The following is a 22,461-nucleotide window of genomic DNA, read 5'->3' on the forward strand; positions in this document are numbered from 1 at the left end:
CTAATACTGTATCTGACGTCTCTTTCGCGAAATTCAGCCTTGGTACAGAATTACAGCCACTAGAGCCAGTCCCACAATGAGCTTTCTTAAAATTTCTCAAAGTGAAATGTTCATGCCATGGGACCTTTAACACATTAAGGAACACTTCGTCCTTCAGTTTATCTCAAAACATCTGGAGATACATGGTTTTCACTGGACAGGAAGGGGATGGAAACTGTCATCTGAAAAGTAAATAAAGTTGTCAGACAAATGTAGTGGAGTAAAAAAGTACAATATTTACCTCTCTGATGTAGTGCAGTTAAAGTAACGTTATAAAGATGTAAATGAAAGGACCTCTAATTACTTTCCGCTGCTGGTAGCAGCAAATAACTGCAAAAGACGAAAAGCCTTCAACGCACCAAATAACCAAGTAACGTTCCTACTTGTACCATGGATGTATTAAGAGAACTTGTACTCTACAGTTTCATGGTAGTGAAGCCAGAAGCCACTTCCGGGTTTCGTTTGTACGCGGTGACGTCACGACGACGTAAGATCTCACACAACCGCATTGTTGTTGGGGGAAGAGAAGCTCGGGCAGCCGCTGAGCTCTGCCGCTTCTAACTGCTTCCAAACAGCCCTATATTGATCAGTATTTATCCTGATCAACTGATCAATAACACTCTGAAACTGGCTCCGTCGCCCTGGATACCTGTCGGCCACTCTCAAGTTTAACTCGGTTCAGCGCGAGCCGCAGCCGCCGTTGGATGAGCGGACTGAATGTGGATTTAACTGCCGCTTCGCTCCGCAGGCCGCACCGCCATTGCTGCTGTTTTTATAAGCTGAATTCGTGATAATACTGAGGTAAGTTCAGCCTCACTCTGCCCATATCTCTTTAATATAAACCCGCTACCGTCTGGGCTGGTTTGAATCCAAAACCAGTCCGCGCTGCTCATAGGAAAAGCACCCTTTTTCCGATCGAGGCAGTTTCTTGTTGTGTTGGTCGCCATATTTCCTCCCCCCTTCAGTTGTAATGCTAGCAGGCTAACGTTAGCCCAGTTTGTGGACGGAGTGTCCTACTGCGTTTAACTGGCCACCAGAGAGGCCGCCGCCTGATCGGAAGACACCACCAGGTCGTCTTTTAGTGTAGCTAACAACAGATCTGTGTTTGGCACACCACTTTAAAAGCTGTCTCGATTAATAACAAAGATCAACGTTGCGGTTTGGTAAATAGGTGCTAACGTTAGCTGGTGGCCAGCATGCACAATTCTACCGAGAGAAACCGAACGAGCCGCAGCTGCTGTTAGCCGATGATATCCAACAACAAGCAGCTCTCGGCGGCTTAAGACAGGCTAGCTGAGCCGCCCGTAGGCTCGGTGCGGAGGTATGCTGCTCTGTGCATTTCTGTCATTCACCCACCGAACCGTTATCACAGTCGGTTTCCGCCCCCTTTAAAGGGATGCTTTGCCCGATATTCAAACAACTTTGTATGATAATAATATTGGTAGTATATGTAAATGAATTATGTTAAACTTTACACCATCTTACCAGTCCCCAGATCTCCCTACTCACAGGTCAGCAGAAAAACTCCAAGTGATGCGTTTTGCGTCACTTGGAGTATTTCTACTGACGCTACAGCTGTTGCTGCATAGACTGTAACGTTATATAAAGATGGAAGACCCCTCTCCGTGTTTAGATTTGACATACGTTCTTGGTTGCCGATGTTGTTAAGAATCTCTTCCTAATTGTGGATCACATTAATGTTGCAATTCATAGACTGTACGTAAAGATGGACTACGCGTCCCCACGTCCTCCCAATGTACAAAAAAGTGAAGCCAAAATATCCCACAAATGGGCGCTGCCAACTTGTAATTTTGGAACTTTAATTAAACTAGACAGCGCTGATGAAAATGTAAACCAAGATTCCATTTCTGCATTGCCTATTTCTAGCCTAAAAGGTTTTCAAAAGCATATTTGTTGTTGCCGTTTAGGCTAACCGTTATACAAGGTTGGTACCAGCCGGCTGCCATTCTATCGATGCTGTCGATGCAGACAAGCTCGCTCGATGCGGGATTACATTTCACTGGAATTGTACCTTGTTCGATTCCATGTGACAAAAAATTGAAAATAAATTGATTGAGCAGCGGGGGGTTTAACGAGATTAACTTCAGGGTACAATTGCAAGAACAGTACAGAAATAATTTTATTGGCCGAGCATGTTGACACTTTTTCAGTTGCTCTCAACCAATGGTGGAAGAAGTACTCGGATATTTTAAAAAAAAGTATACAAAATAGCAATACCACAGTATACTGCATTCAAGAACTTAACCTAAAAGTATTAGAATCAAAATATACTTGAGTAAAAGTTCTTATTATGCAGAATGACCCATTTCATTTCTCAAATTTGAGGATTTTAATAACTTGAGTCAACAGTCAGACGGTGCTATTTAAGCCCCTAACATGGACTATAATGGAGTTTTTCCATTACATGATACCCGCCTTGACTCAACTCTGCCACGGTGCCGGAGGTGGTACTAAAAAAAAGTAGCTGTTAGCAGGTACCAGGGACTTTTTTTCGTAATGGAAAACCCAAAAAGGCGAGTAGAGTAGAGTCGAGGCGAAAGGAGCAGGTACTGCGTAATGGAAAAACGCCATGAAAGCCACAGCAGTTTTTTCAAGACTTCTTACAGTTGTTTTTGTACAAATCGCTTGACGCTCATGTGGAAATTTGGTAAGATTCTGAATCTTTTTGATTGACTAATTCCTCATTGTAATCCGGAAACTCTTAACTCTGCACTTTAGGCAATTCTGTCTATTTAACACCGATACATTTAAAGGCGAATCCCTGTTGATTTCAACCCGTAGCTCTGTTGTTTGTAAATTTGGAGTGCTGTTCGTAGCAAGAAAAACTAAAACAATCGGTGCTTCCTACACCGTGTTATCCTCCTGCTAGAGTTAGCAGCCAACAGGCTTAAACAGGGCAAGTTTTAAACATGCGTTTAGCCTCTAAACATGTTTGAAATGTCATTACAAGTGCCTGGAATATTGGATTGTATGAGTAGTGTTGACTTGACCGGAAAACAGGAAATAAACAGAGGTATGTGCACTGGCTGGATTAACACAACTTTTATGCCTTTCTGTCACATCTACTGCAGTCAGAGTCACTGTGTTTCTTCAGAAGGAATCACTGCACATGGGTAGCACTAGTAATGACATTTCGAGCATGTTTAGAGGCTAAAAACATGTTTAAAACTTGCCCTGTTTAAGCCTGTTGGGTGCTAACTCTAGCAGGAGGATAACACGGTGTAGGCAGCACCGATTGTTTTAGTTTTTTTTGCTACTGACAGCACTCCACATTTCCAAACAACAGAGCTACGTGTTGAAATTGACCGGAATTCTCCTTTAACAGATTAGCATATTTTGTTTCAGGAGGAAAACAATTAGTATTGGAAATGGTCTGTATAAGTATGGTTGTTACGGCGGCACAGATATCAAAACAAGATTTGAACAATAACCAGCCTTTATGTAGTCAGGTCGATTGCATAATCAGCATCACCAAACGACAGAGATTTATATGGGCAGATGAGACCGTACCACGTAACAGACGCACTACACGGCATTATAAATCTGGGCGAGGTGGAGAAAATCTAACATCCCGATATTTTTGACCAAATACATCGACGTCGATGTTGCTCCAACATTGTAGAGTTGGCTATTTGTGCTTTCACAAAATATTAACACAACGAGAGTGTGGAAACAATGACGTTATGGGTAAAGGCAAATAATAAAACAGGTAGTAAGTTTGGTAGGTTCAGAAAATGACATCCCTTTACTGTAATGCAGCCTTCAAAACCAGGAACGATATGCAAAATGTAAGACAATGTCGATATATTGCCCAGCCCTATTGCATCAGTAATAAATTGATAGTTCATAGTTTGCAGGACAAGCAAACCACACTGGAACTAAAATGACTCGCTTACAGAGATAAAAAGCGGTGTATTTCTTTACATAATTCTCTGGTCGTCTGTGATTTTAAGGTGGGAAGAGGTGATGACATCCTTGCGTAAACACATTAGCTGCCCGTCATTGTTCCCTCAGGGTGAAGGGGGTTAATCATTACTGCAGGTTTTGGTGGATCCAACGTGCTGGTTGTTGCTTCACAAACTCGTCAGTTGCTGCCACGACATCACGTAAGTGAGTCACTGACAACTAGGGGTGCATGATATATCGACTCGATATCGTTATCGCGATATCCCGTTGCGCAATATTATATCGAAAGTGTTGCGATGTGTGGCTTAGTTGTGTTTGATTTAGAGCTTGAAACGCTATAATGATCATGTTTCATTGGCCAGCTACCGTGCCACTTGCACATGTTAGTGCACGTCAGCGCACGGGTCCACTACATGACAAACCCTACGGTCCAACCAGTAGAACATGTCCTGTTCTGTAGACATGGTCCTTATTTATTTATTCATGTTGGACCAGTCCAATATGACCGTCGGTTGAAATAAACCTTGTGTTGTATTTGTTATTATATTTGTTATATATAATCTATTCTGAAGCGTTTTCCTGTAACTTTTGTAATTTTACACACGTTTAAAAAGAAATATTGAAATGAATATCGATATCGCAATATCCCGTTTTGTCAGTATCGTGGCACCCTACTGACAACGTTGTTGAAATCTGTCTGGTGTTTCAGGGTCTTTACGGCTTCAAGATGAAGAAGAAGAGTCGACATCACAGACCTTCGGTGCTGAAGAGAGACTCATCTCCCATCAAGCCGTCGCCCAACCGGGAGACGCTGACGTACGCCCAGGCCCAGCGGATCGTGGAGCTGGAGGTGGACGGCCGCGTGCACCGGCTCAGCATCTACGACAAGCTGGACGTCATCACGGACGACGACCCCACGGCGCAGGAGATCATGGAGTGCAACAGCAACAAGGAGAACAACGAGAAGCCCCAGCAGGTCCTGGTGCGCTCGGTGCGCCTAAAAAACAACCAGCAGAAGAAGAACGCGGCGCTCGTGGCCTCGCACGGCGCCGCTGGCGGCGGCACCCCCACCGCAACGCACGGCAGCACCGGCGGCCTGTTGGAGCCGAAGGTTAGAACGGTTGAATACAACCTGCCGGTGGTGCCGAGGCGGCCGGCGGCGTACTTCAAGTACACGGAGCGGACGGAGGAGGAGCTGGACGACGAGGTGGAGTACGACATGGACGAGGAGGACTACGCCTGGCTGGAGCTCCTCAACGACAAGAGGAAGAGCGAGGGCGTCAGCCAGGTGTCCTACAACCTGTTCGAGTTCCTCATGGACCGCTTCGAGAAGGAGTCGCACGCGGCCACGCAGGGCCAGAGCGACCTGCAGTCGCTGGTGGACGAGGACGCCGTCTGCTGCATCTGCATGGACGGCGACGGCGCCGACAGCAACGTCATCCTCTTCTGCGACTCCTGCAACATCGCCGTGCACCAGGAGTGCTACGGCGTGCCGTACGTACCCGAGGGCCAGTGGCTGTGCCGCCACTGCCTGCAGTGTCCGTCGCGGCCCGCCGACTGCGTCTTCTGCCCCAACCGAGGCGGCGCCCTGAAGAAGACGGACGACGAGCGCTGGGGCCACGTGGTGTGTGCTCTTTGGGTGCCCGAGGTCGGCTTCTCCGACACGGTTTTTATCGAGCCCATCGACGGCGTCAGCAACATCCCGCCGGCGCGCTGGAAGCTCACCTGCTACCTGTGCAAGGAGAAGGGCGCCGGGGCGTGCATTCAGTGCGACAAGATCAACTGCTACACCGCCTTCCACGTCAGCTGCGCCCAGAAGGCCGGCCTCTACATGAAGATGGAGCCCGTCAAAGAGGTGACGGCGTCCGGCGGCGCCACCTTCTCCGTGAAAAAGACGGCCTACTGCTGCAGCCACACGCCCGAAGGCTGCGACTGCCGGCAGCTCAACATCTACGAGGAGCCCCATCCGAAAAACGGCGCCTGCCACAAGAGGGCCGACAAGAGGGGGAAGTCCCGGGCCAAGGGCTGGCACAAGAAGAAGAGTAAGAGAGGGGAGCCTGAACCAGAACCGGAACCTGAGACCCCCAACAACTCTGGACCCAGCATCACTGCCTCAAGGTAAGCGGAAAACTAGGTTTGTTCAGTTGAAGTTAGAACTGAGAGTACCGTTATGAACACACTTGAGTCGACTGAGTGTTGATTGTTAATTCATGTGAGAGATGCATTCTGGGAGTCTTGTTGTCCTCGGGTCAAATTTGACCCATATTCAAAAAGTTTCTATATCAGAAATTTGGGTTTCTTTCAACCAAATCGATAAAATCACGTGGATGGTTCCGTACAACGCTCCTCACAAGTAAAATAAATGATCCGTTTAATACTTTCATTGAATTTGGGTGTTTTATTCAATTTGATTAATAATCTCCCCTGTTTCCCCCGTGGGTCAGTTTCGACACCATCCTGAACCAGGTGGCGGTCCAGAGGAAGCGGGTGTTTGTGGAGCGGGTGCTGAGCTACTGGGTGCAGAAGAGGCAGTCGAGGAACAACGTGCCGCTGATCCGCCGGCTGCAGGCCAACCCTCATCCACCCAAAGTCAAGCCAATGGTCAGTGCTGCCGACGCTCGCCGTGGAACAATATCTTTTAGTAGGGCTTGGGACCAAGTGCTTTTGTCCTGGTTCGATTCTTTCACGTTACACGGTAGGGTTGCACGAATGTGATATTGCTCTATCGATTATGAACATTGCGATGTCGATATTCATTTAGATATTTTTAAACGTATGTAAAATTACAAAAGTTACGGGAAAACGCATCAAAATAGATTCACAACAATATAGTGCACACTGAGACTTACGTACGGCTCCGTAGTGCGGCTGGACCACAGGTCGGTCGTGGATGAAAAATATTCAATCTTTCCGACTCCAAACTCTGCCTCAAATAAACACGGTTTATAAAGTTGTGGGATCGCTACCTGTGAGAAATAGATGAGGGATGGGATTACTTTTGGCCACTAAAGTTTCCTCTTCAATCTCTGTTATTTCGTCTTCTCCCTGATCAACCCTCATTTTCTTACTTCTGTGTTTTCTTTTGCTCCACTCACTCCCTTCGCTCTCTCTTTAGGTCCTTTGTTTTCTTTCGCTTCTCTGATTCATTCCATTTTTTTTGTGTCTATCTATTTCTTCACTTACACTGTCACTCTGTCGAAATACGCACACACGTCACGTGGTACGCTCCATAGGGTTTGTCACGTAGTGGACCCGTGCGCTGACGTGCACTAACATGTGCAAGTGGCACGGTAGCCGGCCAATGAAACATGATCATTACAGCGTTTCAAGCTCTAAATCAAACACAGCTAAGCCACACAGCCGACGGACGGGACGCAGCGCTCCACAAAATAAACAGAATATTGCATACTTATCGCGACACTTTCGATATAATATTGCGCAACGTGATATCGCGATAACGATATCGAGTCGATACATCATGCACCCCTAATACACGGGTGCCGTTTCGATTTGTATTGCGATTTTCATTCATTTGCAGTTGCGGCTTGATAGCATTGCGAGTTTCTTTTCCTTCTCTAAAAGTTGAATAATACACTTCTAGAGACAATAAATCATGAGACATTTCTCAAAACTTAATTGTTTTCTAAGAAGAATACACCTCACGTGTTTAGGGACTCAGTCTGACATTTATTTCATTTAAGAAGTACATGACACGGATCTTCTGCTTTCTGTTTGTTTAGCTGGAGACGGATGTATTCGCCGTCAGCAGCACCGTGTGTAAACAGAAACCGCTGAGTTGAATCGCTGGTAGATGAAATAAATATCAATTCTGGGGAAAGAATCACTTTTCATAACGGTATCAAATCGCGACTAGGGTTGGGTAACGATTCCGATTCCTGCACCGATTCTTGGAAAAACTGAAAAATGACATCAAATGTGTGATATGTTTACTAGCGATCACGTGCAGTGAATGGTTAATATGCTTTTACGTCCGTTTTGGTGAGCCCAGAGGGAAAATATGGCATGAACCGAAATGAGGACCCTTTAGTGTCAACACTTCACTGACTTTTTAGTTTCTGCGTTCTCTGCAGGACCGCGCCGAGTCCAACCAGGCGCTGAAGGAGCAGCTGAAAGAGTGGCACCGCCTCCGCCACGACCTGGAGCGAGCGCGCCTGCTGCTGGAGCTCATCAGGAAGAGAGAGAAGCTGAAGAGAGAGGAGGTAGAGTCACGTCATCATTTACCGCTTCCCCGTTTCTCCTTTTTTTTTTTTTCCTCCAGCTTTTATTTGAAATCAAAGTATCGGCAAATAATGCCGAAAAGAGGTTTCTTGTCTGGATATTTTTTGGGATTTATTTCCAACCACCTGCCTGCATCCATGAGAAATTTCTTTTAGTAAAGGTTTGTTGTTCACACTGTATCAGCTTAAATAAGTAATGTTATTCAGCGTTTCCCCTAGGTTTGTGGAAGACTTGGGTGCGCATATTTGGCGGGAGGGGTTTGGGGGTCTTTACTCCAAAAATTGTGATGTTTTTCAATAAAAAAAAAAAATGCAATTTGACATAATTTTGGACCATTATTATCACCATATCCGTGTCTACAATGTGGGAAAAGCTAGAGCAGATAATACATAACAACTTCAAGACAAAGCTTGCTACAGAAGTCCAACTACAATCATTGGATCTGAGAAAAGTCTTTGTTAGTTTGATTCTTTTGTCACTGTTTTTGGCGCTTTTCGCATTCATTCAGCTCAGGTGCTGCACCTAAGACTTATAATGGCAGGGGAAACCCTGTAGTTTATTCATCATGGCATAGTGGCTGTCATTCACCAAAACCTCCCAGATTTCGCAGACCTGAATGGAATCTTTGGGGGTTTTCTGCGGACGGAAATCTGCAGAATTGTGTCTGTGTGACTGCTTGGGGTGGACATGTGTTCAACAAAGCCGCATTTTTTTTTCCTACTTTTCTCGTTTTACCTACAGATTTTGTGTGGCCCTGCTCATAAGTCAGGTGTATTCAGACTGAATGTGAAGGGAGCGTTGTGCTCACAAATTTGACCTCAAACACCCCCAATGTACCGCTGTCATCGACTGTTTGTACAATCAACACTGACCTCGGGAACATTCCCAACAAGGAAAGGGGAACACAGTTTTGACTTTGTGCGCGTGTTCTCCCATCAGATGAAGCTGCAGCAGTCGGCGCTGGAGGGCCAGCTGACCCCCTTCAACATCCTGCTGAGAGCCGTGCTCAGCCAGCTGCAGGAGAAGGACCAGTACAGTATCTTCGCCCAGCCCGTCAACATCAAGGAGGTCTGCCACCATTTATCAATTAACAATCTGCTTTACTGTCCATCGATTACATTGTCGCATGCTATGGTCCCATAACGGTCAGCAGCCATGGTTACTACATCTGGTATATAATGTGATTTACATTCAAGTCCTGGAAAGTAACTAAATAGAGCAAAATGTCCAGGAAACGCTTAGTCTGGCTATCAGCAGACCAAGCTCAATCTTTTAAGATTGAGCATTAGTCTGGGGAGTCTGCTCTGTATTTTCTACTGCACAAGAGGCGTGATCAACAGGCGTAGTTCAGATGACTCTGTACGCAATTGGATACTCCTTCAACCAATCAGACCAACGAGCCGGGTGACGTAGCAGCGACGGCGGCGTCAACGGGTTGCTGCGCTTCGGTGGCCGCCACGTTGAATGTAAACAAGAAGCTGCTTGGTTGCTTCTCTATCGTCATCGTGTTTAAACCCGCTAATAGCGCGGCAGATGGACAAGCCAGTTTGTGATTGGTCCCCGCAGATTTGTAACGGAAGCAGGATAGATAAACGTACAGGTTTCCAGCCTGAATCTCAAATCGCCGGCAGATCGGGCTGGGTTTACCCAGTCTAGGAAACGCTTTCAATGTGCAACAAATTAACATTAATTTGACATCAACCAGGGTTTTTACCGATTACTCATCGGCTACTAAAACCACAAGTTGGTAGTAGGGCTGCATGGTATGAAGAAAATATCTAATTGCGATTATTTTGACTGATCTTGCGATTGCGATATCAGAGGGAATGATCATTTTTGTATCATTATTCTCATTTTCATTGAAAAATAATGATTAGTGTGATTTACATTTTTTTTTTTGGCGAGGATCTGTTTAAAAAACAACAACTTTAGTCTGTAGGATACGATTTGTAGTCCGTGACGTCTCTGCAGCATTGAATCCTTAATTCGGAATGGTTTGACACACATTTTGTCTGTAACGATACTGCGCCCCCTTGCCATTTGGATTTTGCACTAGTCCCTATTGCGATTTTGATACAGTTGTGTTTGCGCAGGCCTAGTTGGTAGCTGTTACTTTCTGCTTAAAGATGAAGCTACTGTGGATTCTAACACATCACTTCCTGCCTGTGTTTTAATGTGAGGGCAGGGGTTGACCTTTATTGTGAAACAACCAAAGGAAGTGTTGACAGTGCTAGCTAACGAACGCTTGACCCATCTCTAGGGCTGGGTATCGTTTGGATTTTTACGATTCCGATGCCGAACCGGTACTTTTTAAAACGATACCGATTCTTGAAAAACTGAAAAATGACATCAAAGATGTAATATGTTTGCTAGCGATCACGTGCAGTGAATGGTTAATATGCTTATGTCCGTTTTGGTGAGCCCAGAGGGAAAATATGATATTTTTGGATATAGTGGAACCGGGTTTCGGTACCCAACCCATCACAGGGTTACGTTTAATTCTAAATGAGAACCGATGTCTGTAACGAACGTGAATCCCTGTAAATCTTCTGCCGTCCCCCCCAACGTGTCCTGTGCTCCGTCTCCGGCAGGTTGCTGACTACCTGGACCACATCAAGAACCCCATGGACTTCTCCACCATGAGGAAACGCATCGACGCTCACGAATACCGGAGCCTGGAGGAGTTCGAAGCCGACTTCGACCTCATCATCTTCAACTGCATGAAGTACAACGCCAAGGACACATTCTTCTACAAGGCAGCTCAGCGGATGCAGGACCACGGCGGCGCCATCCTGCGCCGGGCCCGCAGAGAGGCCGAGAGAATCGGCTTTGACTTCCCCAGCGGGCTGCATCTCCCCGAAGCCCCAAAACTGGAGACGCCACCCCCCTTCTCCTGGGAGGACGGTAAGTCGAGTGATCGTTAAATAAACCCTTGGGTTGTACAAAATACTGTTTTTTTGATATTCTTTAATCTATTTTGATGTGTTTTCCCATAACTTTTTGTGTTTTTATATTTAATAATATCGAAATGAATATCGCAATATGTATGCATAATATCACAATATCACATTTTGTCAATATCGTGCAACCCTAATACTGAGCCTGTTGTAGTCCCCCCCCCCCACCATATTTGTCGTCTTGTATTTAATCTGATTATATCAAAGACTTAATATAAAGATGGGCGACGCGTCTCCGCTTCCTCCCACTGTACCAAAGTACAGTAAAGCCAAAATAAACCGGCTACGGGCGCTGCCAACTTTTACTTTTGGAGCCAGCTCAGCTGTAAAAGCGCTGCAGTGTTGTACTGTCTGATGATGTCACCGTCTGTCTCTCAGTGGACCGGCTGCTGAGCCCCGCCTACCGCCGGCTGACCCCTCTGGAGGATCAGCTGAAGGCGCTGCTGGAGAAGCTGGACCTGAGCACGGCCATGAAGCACAGCCCGTCCCGCAGCAAGAGGCTCAAACTGCTCAAAAAGACCATCATGGAGGTCCGCAGCGAGATGAGCCTGAAGAAGTCCCTCCGAACGCCGCCACCCCCCCCCCCGGAGCCAAGCCCGCCCCCCACCGAGTCAACGCAGAAACCACTACCCGAACCCCTGGCGGAGCCCTGCACGCCTCCGGAGGAGAAGCCTTTACCTCCGCCAACGTTAGAGCTGCTAACCTCACTGTCGCAGCTCGGCAGCTTGCCCGGTGCCTCAGAGCCGCCCCCTCTGAAGGCCGCCAAACCCAGCACGGACCACGCTCCCGTGGAGCTCGGCGGCGACACCGACACGTCTACCTCAGCGCCCGCGCCCAACGGGCACGTGCCAGACCCACCGCTTCCCAACGGCGACATCCACACCGAGGCCTCCGGCGCCTGCAACCGACGGAACAACGTCCTCTTCCGCAAGTCCAAGAGCGCCAGCCCCCAGAAACCACCCAAGACCCAGGAGGCGTCCGCTGTGTCGCCGCTGCCCCTGGGCACCAAGACCTTCCTGTCAGTGGTGATCCCTCGACTGGAGACGCTCCTCCTGCCGAAGAAACGAACACGCAGCAGCAGCGCCGACGACGAGGACGAGGAGTCGCCGATAAAGCGCCTCGGTACAGGTAAAGACTCAGAATGGTTGTCCGTGTTCCCCGGACAAAACATGAACTTACATGTTAAAGAAATCATTTGAATGATCAGAGTACTGTTGTGCCCATAACCACGTTTCCTGCGTTTGGTCCTTTCAGGAATAGCAAACGGTTTTGTGGTGGAGGAGGAGGAGGACATCTCGCCGTCTCCCCGCCTGTTGGAGCCTCGCCGCCGCTGTGCCTCCGAGTCCAGCATCTCTTCCAGCGGAAGCGTCCTCTGCAGCACGAGGTGAGTTCGGGGGGGGGTCAGCTGTTATCAGAGGACGCAGGTGAGGGAAACTGCCAATACGCTCATTCACAGTCATTAAAGGGATATTTCACTGTTGGAAAGTGAATATATCTTTACATTGGGTCACTTATGTAGTAGAAATGTGAAAGAAAATGTAGAAATTGGTGGCTTCTAGGCCGAGAAAAGCCAGAAAATGTGTTTTGGCTCATGTGGATAAAAGACCCCAAATCCCAGAATGCACTTGCTTCACTCCCAAGCCACGCCTACCGTTACAGACAGACAGTGAGACAGTCAACTCAACTTTAGTGTGTTTTATTTCAACCATATACACGAAACAACGTTTCACCGTGGCTCAAGTGGTTACACAATTCAAATATATGAAAACAACATTATATAAAAACGACATACGAAACAGGCTACATTTAGTGCACACACATGATATGCGCCGTAAAGTTCAGCTAACACATAGCTAGCTACTAGCATTAGCGCTTGGTGGGCTGTATCACCGAGTATACAAATTTGCGTGTAATCTAGAATGGTCTCATCTTTACAAACGGTCACAAACTCCACCAGCAGTTAGCAGTTAGTCGGATACAAGCAACCCCATTTCTGCACCAGGAAGTCCGTGTTAACATGGCTCACCTCCACTAGCTAGTCTTACCCGGCGATAGCTGTTGTTCAGCAATGTTTCCACAACAACAAAAACGCACCAGTCTCTGAACTCGCGTTGGGAGTTTGGTTGAAGTTGGATGTAGTCCAGTTTGTTGTCTAATGAGCGGACACTTGCAAGCAGGATTGATGGAACAGATGGCCGACTGGTGTTAGTTTTCCACCCGCAAACTCGTACAACGTTCCCCGCTGATGATGTCCTTTTACCGGCCAGAGGCATCGAGCAACACCGCTCTCCATAGCAGGCGGGCGTAGCTGTGTCGAGTATTCCGTCCGTAATAAAGTGTCCTGCATATTCTCCGATCTGTACCAATGTATCCCGGTGGTACACGTGTGCGGTAGTTTGAACCCACATAATTGTTGTTCTAAAATTTCCTTCGGGATGAATAAATCTGTTTCTGCTGAGAAGCTAAGCGATGATTCAAGATGGCTGACACTCGTGTTTACCTCAGCAATCTCCGGAAAAAGCCGACAGTCCAACCCTACGCGGAAGTACTGGCTGTAGTCCTTTGCCTCTGGAAAAATGTATACCGATGACGTAAAACGACGATTTTTGCGCCATCGGTATACATTTTTCCAGACCCACAATACAGAGATCTCCCCTCTCAGGGGGACATGAGGGAGGGAAGCACGGTCACTCAAAAATACTACCGTGTTTCTGCTGATACAAAGCTTAATGCTAAATCGGTGAAGTATCCCTTTAAGTCATTAAAGAAATAATGAGCTATGATCCATTTCTGCGTCAAAGCGCCGCACACACACTTTGTGTAAAAACAATATAAATATTATTATTTATTTATTATTTTTTTTTGTAGAGCGGCTCTCCGTGGAGCTTATGCACCACTACGCGCTGCTCTCAACGCCCGGTGTAGCCAGTTTCACTGGTTACAGTAGAAGAGTAGTGTTAGAACGTCACGTCACGCGTGCAACGTAGCCGGCCCGTAAGTTAAAATAAGTTAAGGGGGAGGAACAAGAAGCCAATTGCCTGTATGTGTGAAAAGAGCTTTATCTGGCTTATGGTTTTTAGTTTTTTTTTGAATGTATAGTATAATTATATTATTTTATCATTCTTTCAAGGGGGGGCGGGGAGTCGTTTCACTATCGCTGAAAAAAACTGAAACTCTGAACATAATACACAGTCAAAAATTAGCTTCCTGAAGTCTGAACATGCTAACGGTTTGTTTGCAGGTGTCGCAGACTGCTTACAGAGCTGTAGCTGAGCCAAAGTAGCGCTCTTTTTAATTCATTAACTGTAATCGGTAAAATGAAACCCAGATACAGATCTGCAAATTGCCAAATATCGGCCCCGATAATCGGCCAGGCTGATAATTGGTCGATCCCTAAACCATTCCAACAATGCGATAATCAAACAGAGAAACCATATTTTGAGCCGTGGTGATGCTGATGGGTCAAGCGGCATGCAAATAATTTGATGTTCTAACAAGGTAAAAAAAATAAACTATTTTGTAATAACATAACATTTATGAAAATATCTAGATATAACTTGAAAAGGACCTAGTAGTTAAAATATTCCCACTTATCTTACTGTATTTTAACAATATATATCATGTGAATCACTTTTGGACTTTGTCTGTAAAAAGGTGCTGTATCAAATGAACTTATTATTATTATTATTATTATTATTATTATTATTATTATATTCTCATTCTAACAAGAAACTAAGCATGTTTTATTTGTAATGGTGGCAGCAATAATGAAATAAACTCAAACCAACAGGAGAGACCTGAAGCTTGCTGCAGAGACATCATCCACCCCCGTCCTCATTTAGTCTGAACTTCGTCCTGTGACGGGTTTTAAAAGAGCATTTTCCTAATCTCGCTTTCCTCCGGTCTCTTTCAGCACCGTCATCGTGTCTAAAAGCGGTAAAGGGCGGTCGCCAGCGGCTCGCCGGAGCACCGTGGACGACAAAAGCACCCTGATGGCCTGCATCGACAACGGAGAGTTCCCCAAAGCTGCAAAGATCTCTCCAGGTGAGCAGAGCAGCATCGGGCTCATTGTCGTCCGATGAATGTGCATGAAACTGCATGGCACGCTTTGATTGGTCAACTCTGTCTCTCTGTCTGCCAGTCTACTAAACTTATTAAAACACTTTTTTTATTTATTTTTTTATTTATTTCTTCCTTACATCACTTTTCTTTTTTTTTCTTTTTTGTTGTTCCACCCGTGTGACCCAAAGAGCACTGAAGTCGATTCTTCATTCAGAGTTCTGACGTTAAAAGTCTTTTCAAATAAAATCTTGAAAATGGGATTTTGCCAAACGCCTCTGAGTCTCAAACTGTCCAGGGGCCTCCGAAAGTCCTTTTTAGTCGTATAGGAAGTGGTAAATGTGCAAAGACTCCAGAAACAGGAAACCTGTGATTGACAAGGGGGAAGTGAAGGGGACGCCCGTTATTTTCTGTGGGTTCCGTGGATTATTAGCTCACGTCACGGCCACTCAACAAACACTATCCACTCCGTTTGTCTTTTAGCTTCTGTGCCGATTATCTTTTGGTTTAATATGTAAAACTTTATTGTTCTTAGTGAGAGCCGACTGGTGGTAAACGGGTAGTATCATCAGATTAAAGGGCTACATCTGGTGGAACATTAAAACACAAAATACACCTGCTAAATCGGACCCCTCTGACATTTCACAAGCTCCTCAATCCAAATACTAAAAAGGTCCTGATTCAACTATTAAGTCGATAAACTCAAATTATTGATATGATATGAGTAAAAGTTTACCTGGGAGGTTCGGAGTCCTGAAATTGACGTTACGCGATCCACGGGAGAGAGGACGGCTCACTCGAACACTTAACGGCTGAACAGTGGAGCTTCTTTCTGCAGCAGCGACGATTAGTCAGCTAATCGATTGGACGATCAACAGAAAAGTAATCGGCAGCTATTTTGATATTCGAATAATCGTTGAGTCATTTTTTTTAATGCAAAAATGGCAGAAAGTGCAGTTTTCAGCCTCTCGAATAGAGCTGGAAAACTTCAATGTCCCTGAGAGGCAATTTGTTGTACAGTACAGGCATATTGACACATAATCCACAACACAAACATTGAACCAGACTTCTACAGCACTATTTATCTAACACATAACGTGCACACATCAATAAATAGAATACAATAGAAAGGAGTATGTTGTACTCCCTTAAAAGGCCTAATGTCATAAATAAATGAAACTACTGCAGTTTTCAGCCTCTCGAATATGGAGATTTCTGGCTCCTTTGACAGCTGATTTGATCTGCTGCTGGCAATGCTTCTTATTTTTTTACCGGTGAAAGTGGCGGTCAGCGCCGGCTAAAAACAAGAAGCTTCCAGCTGAATGTTTTGTACACTGATCTTTGATAAAGAGAGGGTAAGTCTCAGAGCTTAGTGAATCTGGGTTTTGTGTTTGAAGGTTGCACATTCTCACACACACAAATCTGCATTTACATACGCAGTGAAATACTCTGGCTGTCATGAAAGAGCTCCGCATTTGATCTGCTTTATCCATTAAAATATGTCTGGATCGGCTCAGGACATCTTTACCCCCCCACTCCCCCCCCCTTATGTTCCTGGCCTTTCATAAACTCTTCAGTCAGTCTGAAAAGCTCTACTCGACTGCGGTGCCCCGTCCTCCTTTTTCCATTGCAGATTAATAGTACCGCCTCACGCATGAGGCGAGCGTGGCTGGTCGTCATAGCGACGCCACAGTAAACTGCCGTGACCCAACGCCACACACACACACACACACACACACACACACACAGAACGTCAAAGGTGTGTTGTTTTTCATTCTCGGCGTGTGGCTGTTTGCCAGAAGACACATTTAGTTTCAAAAGAAGCTGGAGGCAGCAAAAAAAAAAAAAACCCACCGCTGGCTAAACTATTTAAAAATGGCGGGTTGGGGCGACCTCTAGCTCACCCAGTAGGAGAGTGCGCCCCATGTAGGCTGAGTTCTTTGCAGCGGCCCGGGTTTGAATCCGACCTGCGGCCCTTTGCTGCGTGTCATCCCCCATCTCTCTCCCACCTTTCCTCTACTTCCACTGTCATTCTGAAAGAAAAGGGAAAAAAAATCCCCCCCCGTCTGTCGCTAGCGATGATGACGCAGTGATTAGTGACGATTCTCACCATACGCCATACATGACTCATCAGGAATCTCTTCAATTGCTTTTGTGTGTGTGTGTGTCCTCTGGTGTGTATGGCTGTGTGTCTAGACTGTTGAGTTGACTACTTGATAACTTGCTTATCGTTGTTCCTGTAGAGGTGTGGAAGCCCTCGGCTGCTTGTCCATTTGTTCTGGAGCCTCTTAAACTAGTTTGGGCTAAATGTAGTGGATATCCCTCCTACCCCGCCCTGGTGAGTGAGTGCTGGTCCCTCTCTATGTTTCATTACCCATCAGCCCCCTCTGCCATCGTGCGTGCTGTAGCTCGTGATTTGTGCTCACACAGCCATGCGGGAGCTTCCAGCTGGCCGATCATGGACTGCTTGTTTGGGCGTGCGTGTGTGTGTGTGTGTGTGTGTGTGTGTGTGTCTGTGTGTCTGTGTGTGTGTGTGTGTGTGTGTGTGTGTGTGTGTGTGTGTGTGTGTGTGTGTGTGTGTGTGTGTGTGTGTGTGTGTGTATGTGTGTGTGTGTGTGTGTGTATGTGTATGTGTGTGTGTGTGTGTGTGTGTGTATGCATGCTTGTGCCTTCTGAGTGCTGGCTTTTTGCTCTGCGGCTGCCTGGCCCCACCCCCTGTTACTGTGAGGAGGCAGCTTCACTCAGTCTCCATCCTGCTCTGTTTTTTTTTTGTTTTTTTTTATTGGCCCGTCACAGATCATGGACCCCAGAGCGCGGAGGACGGGGTGTCAGCACAACGGGGCGGAGCTTCCCCAGCCGCCGCCGGACGTTCTCAAAGCCGGAGAGCGGATGCAGTACAGGTCCGCAGAGAAACTCTTCCTCGTCCACTTCTTCGACAGCAAGCGCAGCTGGTGAGGAACTCGCCGACTCACTAAAAATCAAAAGAGGATTTCTAAAAGGCTTTGTTAAAACTCTGGCAGCTCCATTTTGGACACGTTTTGATAACAAAGTATTTATTTTGGTAGACCTGAGAAAAGAAAAGACTGACTCGAGATGAATGCATGGATCCTGCTTTGACTAATCCCATTACATAACTACTTCTTTTCAGATGATAAAAGGCTGACAGTAATGTGTAGTCTTCCCGTCAATCATGAAAACAAAAAAAAAACTTGTCCCTATCAAATGTTTTGGTCGCTTTTTAAAAAAAGTTTATTTAACGTTTTGTGTTTTTTTCCCAACATTTTGGTCACTTTTTTAAACATTTTTATCGCATTTTCTGACGTCTTTGTCACGTTTTCAATTTCTTGGGTGCTTTTTTGACATTTTTGAGGCTTTTTTTCCTGTTTTTCGTTGCTTTTCCTAACGTTTTGTCGTGTTTTTTTCAATTATTATTATTTTTTATATATTTCCGGCACTTATTTCGATGTCCCATACTTTCTGATATCATTTTTTTTTTTTTAAACTGGGTCAAATATGACTGGGTTAACACAATGGTAAAATGTAGATCTGCTTCCAAGAAAACCCCCAAACATGACACCTGACTCTTAAGTTTTTCATTATGGGCAACAAAGATAATCCGATAACTCCGTTTTGTTTTATATTTAAGAGATAAGTCTGGCAAATCCACTCACTTCTTTAATGCACTGACATGATGAGTCACAGGACCATAGTCATCTGGGGAAAGAAATGCATCATCAACATACATGTGGTAATAAATGCTAAACTTACATTTTACGGGAGCATTTCTATTGACATTAGTACATTGTACACATTGACATCTCTTTCACAGATGTCTCATTTTATATAATCTTCGAAATAATAAAAACTTCGTAGCACATTTCATATAAAAAGATGTAATCACGTGCTTTACAAAAGTTAAAATAAATATTAGGAACATTTAAAAACGGCAAAACACACTAAAAAATAAATCAAAGGGTTTTAAAGAGAAATACAACTAAGCAGGGCACTCAGAGCGCAGACCTCCGCAATGTTTCAGAGGTAATGCAGTGTCAACTTTCCCAGTCGGGAAGTTATTTTTCCGATTAATCAGACGCCACATGAATCCAAGGCAAATGCACCCTCTTGCAATGTTGCTAAAAGCCTGTATCCGTCCTGGGATTCTGATCTGCTCCATCAAATCAAATGGGTTCTTGGCCCACGCCACACCCTTCCACCGCATTTCATGAAAATCGGGCCAGTAGTTTTTCTGTAATCCTGCTGACAAACCAACAAACAGACAAAGCGAGCCGAAAACATAACCTCCTTGGCGGAGGTAATTAATAAAGTACATAAATGAGTTCAAAATATAGCAACAGTTTCTTGTTTGAAGAGATGAGTTTTCTTTTAAAGTGCTCATATTATGCAACTTAATGCTCATTTTCAGGTTCATAATTGTATTTAGAGGTTATATCAGAATAGGTTTACATGGTTTAATTTTCAGAAAACACCATATTTTTTGTTGTACTGCACATTGCTGCAGCTCCTCTTTTCACCCTGTGTGTTGAGCTCTCTGTTTTAGCTACAGAGTGAGACATCTCACTTCTGTTCCATCTTTGTTGGGAGTCGCACATGTGCAGTACCTAGGTAAGGACTACTAGCCAGTCAGAAGCAGCGTATGAGGGCGTGTCCTGACAGTACCTAGGTAAGGACTACTAGCCAGTCAGAAGCAGAGTATGAGGGCGTGTCCTGACAGTACCTAGGTAAGGACTACTAGCCAGTCAGAAGCAGAGTATGAGGGCGTGTCCTGACAGTACCTAGGTAAGGACTACTAGCCAGTCAGAAGCAGAGTATGAGGGCGTGTCCTGACAGTACCTAGGTAAGGACTACTAGCCAGTCAGAAGCAGAGTATGAGGGCGTGCCCTGACAGTACCTAGGTAAGGACTACTAGCCAGTCAGAAGCAGAGTATGAGGGCGTGCCATGCTAGCAGCTAGGCGAGCATTATAACGTGTGTTACAAAGTGACCACGTTTGTCTCTGAAGTAAAGGCTGGACTACAATAGAGCTGTTTGGAGCAGTCAGCCGAACGCAGTGATTTGACAGAAACATAAAAACTCTGAGGTCACTCGTGTCGTCACGCTGACCACTCGTTTTCTCTCTCTCCTCAGGCAATGGCTTCCTAGATCCAAGATGGCTCCCTTCGGGGTCAACCAGTCGCTCGACCAACTCAAGCTGAGGGAGGCTCGCTCCTCCTGCATCCGAAAAGCTGTGCGGCTCGCCTTCGACCGAGCCATGAACCACCTGAACTGTGTCAGCGGCGGGCCGGAGCCGAGCACCGGCCTCGCCGTCGCAAACTGAACCCTTCTTCCTCCCATCATCCATCTCTCCTCTTTTAGCTTTTTGTTTTGAAAACCATCACAACAGAGACGCTCAGTTTCTGCCTCATACGCACAACAAAACACACATACTTTACACATACACGTTTACCATTTCCTGCAAACTGGAACCGGATCGTTTTCATGTCTCTTCCACACACACACACACACACACACACACACACACACACACCCCCTCTCCCCCCCTTGTCCGAAATACTGTAGCTTGTGACGTCCATCTTGTTTTGTCAAAGAGCTATGCAACGAAAACGACTCCGTTAGCGGGTGCAAGAAGTTGAAAGAGAGGAAAAAAAATAAAAAATTCCAAGCTGGGCTGTGAGGACTAAAAAAATCACAGGTCTAAACCTGTTGAATGTGTCAGTTTGACCTCTGACCTCCTTAAAAATGTGCTGCAAGACTGCTGCAACAATCTCACTGCCATGAAAATGTCCATCAGTGTGCGTGTGTGCGACTGCAGCAGCTCCTGTAAATATCCTGTACAAGGCCTGACACTAATTTATTCACTCCCTCAGTTTGTCCTTTTTGTTGGTACATTTGGTGTTCACATATTTATACAGTCGGAGGTGACGATCCACTGACGGTGTCGGTGTTTCTGCTGGTGCTATCTCTACACAGAGAAAAAAAAACAAACATGCATACTGTAACGAACATTTCAGCTCCATTTTTTTTTTTTTTAACGGTTTTTGTAAGTTATTGAGTTCTCAAGCTTCAAGTTCTCTCATCTTTGGCATTAATTGTTTTTGTGTTTGCATCTTTTTACCTGAATGTTTTTACTGGACTACTTTTTTTTTTTTTCTTCATTTGTACATATTTATATAAAATCTATATAGATGCTCTCAAAGTTTAAAATGCCTAAAGTGCATCATTCACACCGAAACCAAAAAATCTGCTGCCCAGAAGTTTCCCACTAATCTTTTTTTTTTACAGTTTTTCAGGTTTTTAGCCTTTTTGTTTGTGTGCTGTGATGATTTCAAGTCCTCTATAAAACGTCACAGAATCATCTTTTCCACCTGATCGGAGCTACAGTCGGCTGTAGGAGAGAAGAGAATGTGCCTGTACTAATTTATTGTAAAGCAGAAAATGTATATGCATTACTTTATAGAGAAAGAGAAAAATACTGCGGGCACACGAGGGGGGCCAAATGTAGAGGCCCTTCCTCCTCTTCTGTTTTTGTGAGTTTTTACTTTTTGGATTAATAGCATTAAATCTGAGAGGTGAGGTGATAGTGTTGATGTTTTATTTGGGCAGGGTAGCACTGGGTAGACTTCCTGTTTTGTTTGGCCCCTCTGGATGTGGATGTTGTGTGTAAATAGATTTGGTACTTTAGCTGATTCTCTGGGAAAAACCACAGTTATAGCCAACGGGAGTGGAAACCAGCCGACAGCAGGCCGGTGGGATTTTTATACTAAAACACTGAAAAATTAAATATGTTATTGAATCACTGACTCAGCGTGTCCTGGTTTTATTATAATTATTAAATTAGATTTCAATACATCTTTTCCCCTGATTTTTATTTGATTTTTTTTACTTTTACACGTGGTCATTTTAAAGTACACTTTAATTAAAAAGATATTCATTACCTTTATCTTTGAAATATTACCATAGTTTTATTTGATTCTGTTTCATCTTTTAATTATCCTGGTTTTTATTTCTTAAATATAATTACTTAAAGTTTGGGAGAAATATCATGAAAAAATATTTTTATTATCCCGATTCTATTTTATTCTGTTTCTTAAATTGTCTTGCTTTCCCTTTTTTTATAAATACTGTTTTTATTATTAAATATTTTGGCAATTTTGTATTCAGTTTTACACTTTTGAAATTGAAATGTGCATGTGCACTGGCATCATTATAACATACTTTAACAC

The 22,461-nt window shown here is 44.9% G+C and overlaps 1 protein-coding gene across 1 annotated transcript; it reads left to right on the top strand.

The window, feature by feature from the left end:
• Positions 1 to 548: 548 nt before the first annotated feature.
• Positions 549 to 21,262, top strand: LOC144521839 (bromodomain-containing protein 1-like). The gene is made up of 12 exons (XM_078256464.1): positions 549 to 840; positions 4,676 to 6,084; positions 6,411 to 6,567; positions 8,058 to 8,186; positions 9,145 to 9,273; positions 10,797 to 11,109; positions 11,541 to 12,290; positions 12,417 to 12,546; positions 15,076 to 15,206; positions 17,465 to 17,559; positions 18,018 to 18,172; positions 20,366 to 21,262. Exons 2-12 carry the CDS (start codon positions 4,694 to 4,696, stop codon positions 20,553 to 20,555), a joined length of 3,570 nt encoding a protein of 1,189 aa, XP_078112590.1. The 5' UTR covers positions 549 to 840; positions 4,676 to 4,693; the 3' UTR covers positions 20,556 to 21,262.
• Positions 21,263 to 22,461: the final 1,199 nt, after the last annotated feature.

The sequence above is a fragment of the Sander vitreus genome, chromosome 8 (assembly GCF_031162955.1).
Source record: "Sander vitreus isolate 19-12246 chromosome 8, sanVit1, whole genome shotgun sequence".
Taxonomy (NCBI): Eukaryota; Metazoa; Chordata; class Actinopteri; order Perciformes; family Percidae; genus Sander; species Sander vitreus.

What these genes read in the sequence shown, in the direction of transcription:
- LOC144521839 (XM_078256464.1), top strand. Translation starts at nt 4,694, where the DNA reads ATGAAGAAGAAGAGTCGACATCACAGACCTTCGGTGCTGAAGAGAGAC. An exon ending in CACCCAAAGTCAAGCCAATG is followed by an intron (nt 6,568 to 8,057) that starts GTCAGTGCTGCC and finishes CGTTCTCTGCAG; the next exon opens with GACCGCGCCGAGTCCAACCA. An exon ending in CCCCTTCTCCTGGGAGGACG is followed by an intron (nt 11,110 to 11,540) that starts GTAAGTCGAGTG and finishes TCTGTCTCTCAG; the next exon opens with TGGACCGGCTGCTGAGCCCC.